At 42.3% G+C, this 12,857-nt stretch overlaps 1 protein-coding gene across 2 annotated transcripts in view; it reads right to left on the bottom strand.

Moving 5' to 3' along the window:
• Positions 1-12,487, bottom strand: part of pdzrn3b (PDZ domain containing RING finger 3b) — a 100,932-nt gene extending 88,445 nt beyond the window's left edge. The window contains exons 1-3 of one of the 2 annotated variants that reach the window (XM_044024310.1): positions 11,631-12,487; positions 3,781-3,867; positions 1,607-1,714 (exon numbers count right to left, since the gene is read on the bottom strand). In XM_044024310.1, the coding sequence (XP_043880245.1) occupies positions 1,607-1,714; positions 3,781-3,867; positions 11,631-12,344 (909 nt within the window). In that variant the 5' untranslated portion in view covers positions 12,345-12,487. The remainder of the gene's footprint in view (positions 1-1,606; positions 1,715-3,780; positions 3,868-11,630) is intronic. The other variant, XM_044024311.1, reaches the window with a different exon arrangement.
• Positions 12,488-12,857: the final 370 nt, after the last annotated feature.

Below are 12,857 nucleotides of genomic sequence, written 5' to 3'. Positions count from 1 at the left end.
CATTACATTTCATATCGTGGTCTAAAAAAACCTTTTTTTTTTGCTGAAACCACCCAACAAAGAGTCTTAGAAATATGAACCACCTTCACTATCAGGTTTCCTATCCACTGAAAAGCACAAATGTAAAACACTACTCTGCATTTTCTATACATTTTTGTCTCAATGGCTGAATGATTTATTTTGTTTGGGTATTGTCGTGTAATCCGTCATCTCCTGAAAAGAGCAGGTCACTTAATAGGGTGCTTCGCGACCTCCTCGGGCTCTTCACGTCCTCTCTGCTCATATGTTCTTGTTCGGAAGATTTCGTGACTTCATTTACAATAGCTCGACAACAAGACGAACATAAGTGCAAAATGATCCCCGAGCTATATAGCCGACTCATAATAAATGGCTGCGAGTGGCAATCGCAACACTAAATCCTACACAAGATATCATCTCAAGTAACGGCAACATCTGGCCCATTAACATGACTCCCCGACTGTCTTGTGCTCACACATGCACGCAAGCTCATAAAAACAGACACTGCAAAGATGAGCGCAAAGATACACTTCCACTTCGTCATCAAGCTCGTGGCCTCTAGCTTGTGGCCCACTTGCAGACTCTTTTGACCTCAAACCCCCATGATCCAAGTGTATTGCTGGTTCAACCTGTCCTTTGTTAAGGGATCTCATGACAAATCTCAAGTTGCAGTGAGCTTCCAGACCCTTGATTGTGTTACTTGAAGACGGAGGAATGAATGAGGACTACTATGTCACGTCCTAGTCACGGTGTTCGCCGTATATACAATACTACTTCAAACTCCGGGGCGAGGCATGTGCCAGCGGACTTGTGGCACTATGTTGTTAGCGAATCAACATAAATGTAGTGATCAACACAGTCCAGATGTCGGAGTCATCTTTACTTGTAAACATTTTCCACAAACATCTCTGTGTGCAATGCGCTGCTCATAAAGCTCCGAAGCAATTTCGCTGAGGTTTGACAATAAACCCAGCAACAAACCATATTTGTCATCACGCGGCACGTGGTAATACACACTTGTAATCCACACAAACCTCTGTGTTCAATGCAGCCATTGTGCAAGTTTGTCGCGGACAACCGTTCCCTAAAAGCAACCTTTGTGTTGTTGAGTTTCTCAAATCATCCCTCCAGTTGACCTTAGGGTGAGTTGGCTTTTCCACACAAGATTCTGTTTTAAGGCGAGAGGAGGATACCGCGCTGCAGCTCTGTCATAGGGGATTTACAGTAAAAGAACACAGGGCCATGATCTCAGTCAGCAAAATCAAAGGCAGACATCCTCCCCTCAGGTTTAGCTCAACCGACTATAAAGCCTTTCGCTGACTGGCGATTGGTAGAAGTACTGTATGTCTGGAAACAAGTTACATCCTTGAGCTGAAATAAAAGCCTCATCATGTAAAATGCTCATTTGATTTGTCACTTTTGCTATTTTCAGTTGGAGTGCCATTTACAAGGGTCACTGGAACAGAAACGTTGCGCGCTCATCATCTCACCGGGGGCCAGGCAGCAGCTGTCATATAAGCCAAGTTCCACATGTACATGCACATCAGCTTCTGTTTCTTTTGGAAACACTTTGAGGAAGGCCACGTACCTCTATTATTCTGTCCTGGATTTGAAGGCCACCTTCTTTGTCTGCTGGACCGCTCTCAATGATCTTGGATACGAAGATTCCTTCATTTGAAGTGCCGTCATTATCATCCTGTGGAACAAATGGCAGTTATTAGCTCCAAAATAATCACAGCCCAGTGTTTAGACTGCTGAGGACAGGAGCAGTGGAGAATCATTTTTGACAACTGCTTTGATGTCAGCACTAAATTTAGCACGGTTTCAAAGGGTGGGCGATCTTCTAAAAATAATCAGCGCAATCTTTTTGACTCACAGTTGCCACTTGAATTGTCACCTTTGCTTCCAGTGCTGACATTTACTGTCAAGGATATCCAAACTCAACCAAGTCTGTGAACTGACTGTCTACTATCTATTTACACCATTTACGACACACTATTGCGACAGTTGCTGATGGAATATTGCATTTTTAACATTTTTAACAAAGCTGTTACATAAAACAAAGACATCAATACATAACACGACCGCTTTTTACACAAAAGTACAGAAAACTCTAGTAGAGCAATAATTGTAGATTGGCTCCATCACTGAATTGAAGTGAGCACTGGTAACTGTTTATGTTTTGGGACTTAGGGAGACAGAAATAGCTGTAAGAGTTGAAACAAACTGAGTGAAAAACTCCTGTAAAACTCCTTTCCCTGTAAAACTCATACATAAGCTATATCTGACATCAAGTTCTTGGCATAACATGGCTCATTGCTATGAGGGGAGCAGCACGAAAAGTCATGATCTCCACATTTAAGGCTAATGATGACTTTTATCATCAAATAATACAAATTCATGACATAAAGCCAGAGGATTGCCCACCACTGATGCCAAGAAAAGACAGTTCATTATATCATTTCTTATGTTATGAGGTATTGTGGATTTATTGTACTGTATTGTATTGTTTCAATGTTAAATGTGGAACCCGGGAAGAGTAGAGTAACTAGACATTTGAATAAATAGAATGAAGCTATTTTGAAGAGACAAAACAAGTTAATTCACTTTTTTATCACTAAATCCAAGTGGTATGAAAACAGACCAGGGACAACGCTACAGAGCAGCAACTAAATTGGATCCTTAAAGAAACTTCAGTCACAGTGCTGATTCTAATTAATAATTTCTGGCCTGCTTCCTCTCTCAGGGCCATCGTCTACAGTGAATTAGCGATGCTTCAATAAGATCACTACTCTGCCTTACAATTATGCCAATCTTGAGAGCTGTGGACAAAGTGCTCATTCTCCAGACCGCAAACCCTGGCTGCTGATTGCTCTTGCCAAGCCATGCCAAAATAACAGCCACATGAAACATGTGTGTCAAAAACTACAGGGATATTAGCTATTTCTATTTTAATGAATGGCTTCTAACACAGACTGTTGATCTGAGGTTCGCGGGCAAAGGAAAAGCCAAGTATTATCTCTGCGTTCTTATGGTTGAGTTTGATACATGGGTTCTGTCACAACAGCGAGAAAGGTTGCAAATTTGCAAGATCATGAGGTCAGCTACCAAAAGACTTTTCCAAATTTTCCAGCAACCGATTTTTTTTTTTTTTTATTGTGATAATATATGGAAAAGCATGTGACTGTGGCTGTAAGAAAGAACCCTGCAACAGTTGAACACAGTCCTGTTTCAATGGGACCTGCAGAATGACAATCCATGTACGGAAGAGTGAATTGCAACCGGCGTTGAGATATTTTCAACCCTTCACTCAGTAGAACAAGAGGCATCATTAATGACTTTCGTTGCGGGGCCTCGAGGCAGGAAACATGATGGCTGTGAAAGGTTGGGCACGATAAAAGACCCTTTCCCTTCTCTGTGTTTACCTCACCACCAAAATCCCCTCAATTAGAGACAAAACAACTGCGGTCAAAGCCATAATCCCAGATTTAACTCTCATAAAACTAATTACAGTTTTTTTAATCTGTCATGCCAAATCCACTAAACCAGACCAATATATAAACACAATAAAACTTGATAGATGCGGTCCATCTATCCACAGAGTCGAAAACACATGCTTCACTGTCTTAAACTGTGTCAGTCAGTACAGAGAGAGCCTGTGGTGCTTTAAGTAAGTGCTAGTCATTCCTGAGTTGCCATATGACACTTGGCTGATCACCGGGGAAGATGAAACCTCTCTGAGACTCTCGGTTTTTAACCTACCACGCATGGCCTTCCTCCTACGATGTTAAAACCCAGAGATCCACCCTCGCGGAGAAGGACAACCGTCGTGCTTTTAGTCTCACCTTCCTATACAGACAGACAGAGGAGAGACACGTGAACAAAGACAGGGCAGGAGGTTATTCATGATGATAATCTATCAACGACTCCCGGTGAGTGGCAGAATGATTGAGCTGGTTATGTAGAGAGGAAGAACAGATCAGAGACAAATATATTCGTGTTAGCAGATAACTGAGGGGCAGAAAAACGTAAAAATACAAATGGAGCAAGGTGTCGGGGCAGGAGGAAGTTAATGATGCAATTCCCTTCACATTAAGGAGTGATGGGAAAGTGTAAGTTAAGAGATTAGAGGCCTAATGACACCTCTTTTTTCACATCTTCATTAGGCCCAAAACAGCTGATCTATTTCAGAGCAAATCTGCTTCTCAAAAGACGGCAACTTTAGTCCATCAGCTTCTAAATCACTGTGTATGTAAAGCTGTTGAAATCCTCTTCATGTCCCTGATAAAATCCATCCATCCCGTGTGGCGTCCGAAGCCGTCACAGTATGTCACTTCAAAGAGATTGATTCACTGGCATATGTGTCACAAACTGTCATGTCGACTGGCAAGGTTCATATTGTGTTTTGAGGGTGGAGCTTTGATGACAGCAGACAGGAGACGGTGCGATGTTCGGCGCTGCTATTGCAACCTTTTCCACTCTCCTGCAACGTGAGACTTTTTCCTGTTTTTACTCAGATGACTTAATATATTTGTCGATCCACTACACATAAACATAAAACTACACTTCAGAAACACATTACAAACCACCGCTTTAAGCTGAGGGCTAACATTTTAACTTGCACCATTAAGAATGACCCATTAGCTGCAGGATATTAAAGATTTAACGACAGCTGTGGATTTCCTCCACAATAAAAGGCAACTGCAGCAAGCAAGTGGTCTTAAATTATAATTAGTTCATCCACGAAGCACAAGTGACCAGTTCAAAGAAGCATTTTCAGCCCTTCCCTCTCACAAACCGTTGTCCTATGTAAATGAATACACCAGTGGACCACTTACTCAGTAGCAACATGACATGGGGAACTCTGGGAGAATCGCAGAGTCAGCTCTTAATCTGTTTTTTTAAAGCAGGACTTAGAGGGAAGTTATGAGGCAACATAATTTCAGCTGCCACTCCAGTATGCTGCAGCATGGTGGGACTAAATATAAAGCAGATATTATTGGCATGTACAGTAGCCCGACTGCCATATAGGCTAAAATGACCCTCATGTGCGTGTCAGGCCATGCTGGAATGTTCACTCCTGCACCCTGTCATGGCCACGTTAGTGACACATTCTTCCGAATTACGGCGCCTGCACCCGTTATTGTTGACAGGAAGACAGTTGGCCATTTAGTGAAAACGTTGAGTAGAATATTACTGAGGATTTGGCAAAAACAAAGCATGGAAGGCCGCTCCTTTCATGCGGGCGATACAGAATCTCAAAACTCTTAAAACAAGTCGGTTAGAGTTTTAAAGGTGTTTTTTAACATTTCATCTGTGAGAGTCATTACAATGAACTAAGAAGTAATTAAGCAGAGATCCCCCTCCACACACACACACACACGCACACACACATCTGCAAACACTTGATCCATGAAAAATAAAGTGAATCCTTCAGGAGGCTGTGCATTTCCTAAAACATTAGGTATGTCTATAAAACCGACACAAATGGCAATCATTGTCAATAGCCATCCTTTGGTGACAAACACTAAGGAGACAAATGTTTAACATTAACCTTACTGGAAAAAAGTATACAAAGGGGGCAGCTGAGTAAAGAAAGAAAGCAGTGGACTTCTGCTCTCTGGTGACTTGGCACACTCGCCGTGATCCTCTACCTCAGGTCCAGTCACAGTTTCCGAGTCTGCCCTCCGTCAAGCTGCCTTCCCCACTGGCTTCACTTCTTCTTAACATAGTGTGCCTAATTACAGCGTCGGATACTTTAATGTAGAGCGAAAAAGGGAAATATTGATTCAAGAGCTTTTGGTCTGTGAGCAAGAAGCGAAAAACTCAGTGACCTGGTCATCTTGGACATTTGGGCGCAGGCAGGAGGATATGGTAGAACATGGAAGGATTGGTTTGTTTGACACCTAAGCTGTGTTTACTCATGTGATCTCTGTCATATCCAATTGACACCCATGCATGAGTGTGAAGTAATGGAGCACATAAATCCATTAAAGTATCTCATAGCGTCCATGCTTTAAAATGAGCCCACAATTAGCCTAATTAGTCTGAACCCCTCATTGCTCAGATCAAATTCAATGGAGCTTCAGTGCGTTCTTGACATCTTGTGACTTTGATAGACGCTCTACACCAGAAAAAGAAGACAGAAGAAGACAGAATCACTAAATGGAAAGTGTGATAGCAATTCTAGCAGCCTTGAAGTGAACCAGAGTGAGATCTGAGCGTTCTTGTTTGGTTTACTGCTATTCCATGCTCACTGAAGAAGGTTAAAATTACTTCAGGACTATAATTGGAAACTTCAGTCAGTTATCCCACATAGCTAGGGCCATATTGATCCCCCCACTCACTGTCTCTGCCTCATTTTAATAGTTTGTAGTTTAAAAAAAATATCTCCATATGTCAGGCGAAGCATAAGCTGAAGAGAAACTGAAGAGATTCAAAAACAAACTAAAGTAGGTTACCCATCAAATGTCGCATGAAATGACGGGTTTGTGTTCCCTCTTTGACAGTGATTCGAGGAACAAATGTGTCACAGCAAATCTGCCGGAGATCCCTCTCACCAAAGATATTTTGTACAATGAAACACAGCAGGGCAGGGATGCACGTTGTTCAGTTGTTCCTGCACTGTGCCTTTCAAGAATGCCATGATCAATGTCAATGTGGTTAAATAGGTCATTAATTTAATCTAATCTGACCTGGATTCATCGTCAATAGGAGGTGTCAGTGGGGATATCATAGGTTTTGATTTATTATTGGAGGGTCAGATTTCACACATTTACATCAGCAGAGCAACACTAAACGCCTGTGTCACACACATGATCGGGCTGTATGGTGTCCTGTATGCCCTGCAATAACTGTGTGTTTTGTTCTTACTGAACTACACACACACACACACACACACACACACACAGGCATCAACATCCGTCCAGAGAGATCCGATCAAAAGTAGACGGTGTGAAGGATGAGTGTTCACACCAATAACGTCTCCTGTGACCACATGTGACTGGAGTTTATGTTCCCACCCGATATGCAAATAAACATGGATGTCATGTTCGTGAGAACACGTCTGACCGGACAAATGTGTCCACTGTCAAGGTGTGTGTGTGTGTCAAGGTGAGTGAATCAAAGCTATACTCATGTTGCTATAACATAAATAAGTATTATTTGAATTATTAGGACATGAATTCCTGTGTTTATCAATACTAACATTGACATATGGGCTCTGAGACGTGTAAAAATACTGGGAAACTCCAGCAGGTCAAAAGATGTCAGCTGAGGAGGTGGCTGAGGATGGACTGCGTTCATGTATGCAAAAGAATAAAGTGTCACATGTGTCTCCTTAACACAAGCAAAGGTGTTTTTTTGTGATGGATGAGGATGGATGTTAATATCAAACCTTAATTCTCCAACTCTGCAACTTACTGATTTGTAGAATTGGAGCCACAAACTGTGTATTGTTAATACATTGCAGAACTCAGTTGTGTTGTAATAGCTATGTTTATGTTCAATTATTCATACAAAGCTTTGATGATAGTGAGCAAAACATTTATTTCCTCATTAGACGTGGGAATTGCACAGTGCCTCACAGCAGGATATGGAGGGATTCTGTGGCACATTGTCAGACCATATAATGATACATTATAACATAATATGTCCAACTAAATAGTAAGTGCAGGAAGTGCCTACTTGTTGCCTACTTCCTACCCTTAGTGCTTTGATTAAGTGCCACCACAAGGAGTCATGAAGTCATAAAGTAGTGCCCCGCTTAATGAATTACTAAATAAGTAGACAACTATTTTTATGATCGACTTATTGTTCCGTATGAGATTTACACAACAACTTCTCTGATTTCAGCTTCCTAAATGTGAACTGTTCTGGATTCTTTGCTTCTCTATGACAGTTAAGTGAATATTACATTTGGTTTGCGGTCGACAAACATTTCCGGACATCATCATTTTGAGGTTTGGGAAACAACGTTCGACATTTTCCTCCATTTTTTTTGCATTTTGATTTGTCACTTCATGGAGAATGTAGTCTACAGAGGAACCGCTTTTTAAAAACAAACCTTATCTGTAGCACCAGTGATCAAATCATTTAAGTTTAATACCAATATTTGGTGCCAGTTTACAAGTAACCTCTGTATATTGTGTCAACATTTTGCCTCATTCATATTCTTTAAACTTCATCGATATCAGAAACATGTTAACATGAAAACACAAGCTCTCAATCAGAGATGTTTTAGTCCCTACATGGTTACTATGTTCATCGATGCCACGGACTAACCAGCTATTTTTATGGCATAACCTTGGAGCCTACATATGTAAGAAAGCCCCAGACGATTGAGGAAGGAGTGGAACTCCAGCTGTGCGCTCTGAGAGAGTTTCAGTGGCAGTCTGTGAGTTGCCTGCCTCCCACAGCTAATCTCACTCGAGACGCTCCGTTTCATATTGCCATGTGTGCTTTGAGATTCTCCCTCTAAATAATCCATCCACTGCTTGACTGGACCCAGTAGGAAAAAGCTTCTAAACTGACCTCATCATTCACCAAATGTTATTTCTTCTCCCCCAAACCTGCTCTTCCTCTTCCGTTATGATGTCCTTTGTTTTCTACGTACAGTATGTTAAAGGTGTGCCCGCAGAGAGAACTCCATTCTTTCTGTTTACATTGGATTTCACTGGGAATAATGTACTCAGTGTATATATATTCAGTGCAATAACCTCCATGCCACAGTCAAATGAACAATTACAACCAGCTGTCCTCGAGACTTCAGCAAACCTCTTCATACCAACGTGAGCAATTTCACCATTTCCCCACACCAGCGCTCTCTGTTGCGCAATTCCCCAGTCTACTGGAAAACACATTTTTTGCAGGGAGTAGAGCCACATATGATGAACAAACCAAATCACCTGGCATAAAAAAGAGATAACTGAGAAGAGAGCGAAGTCCTTTGAGTTTCTGAAACCAATTTAGACATTTCACTGGCAAAAATGTGTGAAATTAAATGAGCCCGAGAAAAGTTCCCCTTCATCCACAGGTTTACGGTGTGGACTGATTATGTGGCTCAGCGGGTACCTTTCATCTTTCACTGTCAGCAGTGTGTGTTCAATCAGTGCAATTTGTAGTGAACTGAGAGCCCCTCCTCCTCCTGTTCTTAAATAACTGAGTTTAAGTGACTCTGACCTGACCACTCCCCTTTCCTGATCACAGCAGCAGTGCAACTGTATGCCTGACTTATGAACCCCTGTATTCTCAACGATGTTAATAACTGGTCATTAGGCTTTGTTATTTGCACCATTCAACTTATTGGCATGTTTTCCTAAGCATAGGATTGTATCATTACCTGATGTTGGTACTTTTTTTTAATGGAGATTTCTATAAATCCCTTAAAAGAGAAGGTAACAAACATTAAAAATGTATCTTGCTTCAACTTTATCAGTTAAGGACATAAGTAACAGGAGTGACAAAAGTTCCAGCTGTGTGCTTTTGCTTATTTGAATGTTTTTAATGTCACATAGTTTTCCATTACTCTAGTACCTCCTCAACGTGGGCGTCGTCGTCATAGCACGACAACAAGAAACTACTGTGACATTGTTTTATACGTGACATAAAAAAAAAAACAGACAAACTATAGTGACAAGCAAAGCAGTTATCAGTCAGTCAATTAAAAAGATGAGTTCAGTACTTCCTGCTTGACCGGGGAGCACAGACTCCGTCCGACACTGAACTAAACTAAGTATTTTTAAGTCATTTTAACTGATCTACAGTTCCACAGTTTGATTTCTGTGTCGGACGTCACGCTCATGACTCTTCCAGTGACGGCACTCTCTGATCAATCAGTGGTCACATGTTAGTATTGGCTCAGCAAGCTAGGAACCTCGCCAGAGCAGGTACTAAAAAAAGCACCAGGTACCAGGTACTATCCCTAATGGAAAAGCAGGAGTCAAGCCAAGTCATGCCAGAACTGTACAGTGGAAAATTGCCATAAGCATCAGGAATACTTCTGTCTTTTAAAGGCCTCTCAGCAGCTCAGAAGTCCTTAACGCCGTTGTTGAAGCTCCCGTTGAAAGTCTATATACTTCCACCACATTAGCTTTGGTGTCATTGCTACATCCACCATTTTTTAATTTGTTATGACACTCACAGGGAAAAAAGGGGTGAACTTGCAAGGGCAGAGCTCCTCGAACATGCACGCTGCGAACAGGACATTAGAGTGAGTGGAAACTGGCTCTTGTTGTGTACAGAACTGCAGTAAATATTTGGCCCTCCCCCAATGACTGCCAGCTGGCCAGAGGCACAGCTGACATCCGTGTCTCAAAGCAGACAGTGAGGAAACAAACTCCTGAGAAGTTGCTCCTCCACGAGGGAAAACAGTCAGAACAAAGAAAAAAGGAAAAGAAGAGAACAGTTTGACTTCCATTTCCATCTGCGATGAGTTAAAACTCCTGGGCCAAAACAACATGGAGGCCCAATAAAACAGAGATACCAAGTCCCAGAATGCAAGCAAACCTGGAGAGCAGGACATTTTTAAAAGCCTATGAAGTTTACATTTGTACAGCAGCGTGTCACTGAGGGTCACTCAAAATGAGATGATATATGATTAAAGGTCCAGTCTGCAAGAATTAGTGACATCTCAAGGTGACACTGCAGTTCCCAACAAACTACTCCCTTTATCCAAGGGTGTCAGAGAACTATGGTGGCCTTGGCATACCAGAAAGAATATCACTGTCGACAAGCGTGCCACGTTGTCAGTCAGCTGATGAGGTTCCCGAGAGATGAAGATGTTGAAAATTGGTTAGAGCACAGGGTTGTCCAGGCAGAACGTTTGTTTACGTTTAGGAAGCAATTCGAGCTGTTGTAGAAATAAGCCAGTGCAAAAGCACAACCTTTTAGATTATGTACATATAAAAGTCTCATTTCTGCCACTAGGGGTCTCTCAGTCAAAACAATAACAAAAGACCTAGTTTGATGATGTCAAGGATGCACCACTGGGATCATGGGAATTGTTATCTTACATTACCCGGAGAGCTTTAGCGGCAGAACGCATGGAAAAACAGCAACAAGCTGTCATGACATATACTAAATACTATACTATACAAATACTATAATAAAACTATGCAACACTCAATAACACAAAAACACAAAATACTGAATATTTCCTACCTGTGTTTGACAATTCAGAGTTCCAAAACTTCCAAAAGTTATAGCAGAGCTGAGGAAAGTCAGGGTGTTGGAAACATTTTGGCTGAAATAAGTGTGATGATTTTTAGATTACCTTTTCCATATTTTAATGTATAAATGAGATGAGATTATATGTACTTCAAACTGACAAACATACTTGTGAGTAGTTGATCCAATTTCTTCCTTTTTTTTTTTAAATGTTACACACTGGAGCTTTAAAGAGAAAACACGCCAGAGAGAACTTTTGAAAGTTATTCCAAGACACATTTTGAGATAAAGTGGGTGAGTTTTACTGGTTTCACTTGGGTTTTTTTTTTATAAACACTGCATGTAAATTAGTTAAGTTCTACTTGAGTGACAGGGAGAAATCAGTTTTGAGTGGGGAGGGAGGGGGGTGAAAGTATCTTGTGCGTCCTGATGAGTGATTTTTTTACCTTGCACGAGATAGCCACACTTTTGGTGAGAGAGTCGATCCTCTCGCTGTATTCAGTGAATTTCTTCTGATATTTCAGCGCAGTCATCTGCAGCTCACTGTGCACGGCGGAAAGCTGCGCCAGCAGCGACTTCTCCCTCTTGTTGGCTTTAATGGTCTGCGTCTTCAGCTCTCTGTCCAGGCTCAGGATCTTGTAGTGCAGCGCGCTGTTGTGCGCCTTCAGCGCTCTCACGCAGCAGTGGCCATTGGACTTTTGCTCCTTGTGGCTGAGCATCAAGCCGCAGCCGCTCTCGCAGATCCCCACCGGCCTGTAGTCGCACGTATCCCGCACATGAGCATCCATGTCCCGCAGGCTAAGCACCTCGCTGCATCCTCGGTTGCGGCACTTGGCCGGGGAGTACTCGCACATCTCTGCGTGCTCGGCCAGATGCTGCAACTTCACCACGGCATCGCAGCCCCGCGCGTGGTTGTCACATTTGATCTCCAGCTTCAGGATGAGGTTCTTCAGCGGCAGGACGTGGTTCAGCTCTTTGGTGGAGATCCGCTGACATTTGACGGGGCAGCTGCTCTGCTGGACGACCCACGGCAACACGCAGCCGGAGCAGAAGACGTGGCCACACGGAGTCGTTAGTGGGTCCTCCAGGACTTTATTGCACAGGTTGCATTTGAAATCCGGGTCCACGGTCCCCTTAAATCGGTCCAGCTCGAATCCCATGGTTCTCAAAAGTCCCGATCCAAACTTTGTGCGCTCCCCACCCCCGCAGGTCTGAGTCGGAGCAGTGGGGCGTTTTCAGCTGGTCATTGGTGGAGCGTTCACAGCTCACACACAAACACACTCACTGACTACAGGCTCTCTTCACTGTCTCAACTCTACTAATTGACCGAGACTCTTGGTGCCTTCAGGTGCGCCTCGTAAAAAAAGTTGGGGAAAAGTTTTAAAGTATTAAAAGAATTACTTTTAATTCACTTTTCAAGTAGAAACTGACTTTTTAAAGAAATTTGGAACACAAATAAGTGGTAATCCGGAACAAGGTAAACTTTTATTAAACTTAATTCATCAAGTGAAAGATGACAGTGGTTATTTATGCTTCAACATACAATACACTGTTTCTTTAATGATCATTTTCTGCACTCGTGGTTACTGTTCTTCTCGTGCCTACAAGGGAGTAAAAGCAGCATTTCTTGCGGTCAGTGAAGGCATCACTCCTCTGGGCGAAAGTGTGAAGGG

This window comes from Solea senegalensis, linkage group LG4 (assembly GCF_019176455.1).
Source record: "Solea senegalensis isolate Sse05_10M linkage group LG4, IFAPA_SoseM_1, whole genome shotgun sequence".
In the NCBI taxonomy this organism is placed as follows: domain Eukaryota; kingdom Metazoa; phylum Chordata; class Actinopteri; order Pleuronectiformes; family Soleidae; genus Solea; species Solea senegalensis.
The sequence above is the reverse complement of the archived record's forward strand: the minus strand, read 5'-3'. Positions and strand labels throughout refer to the sequence as shown.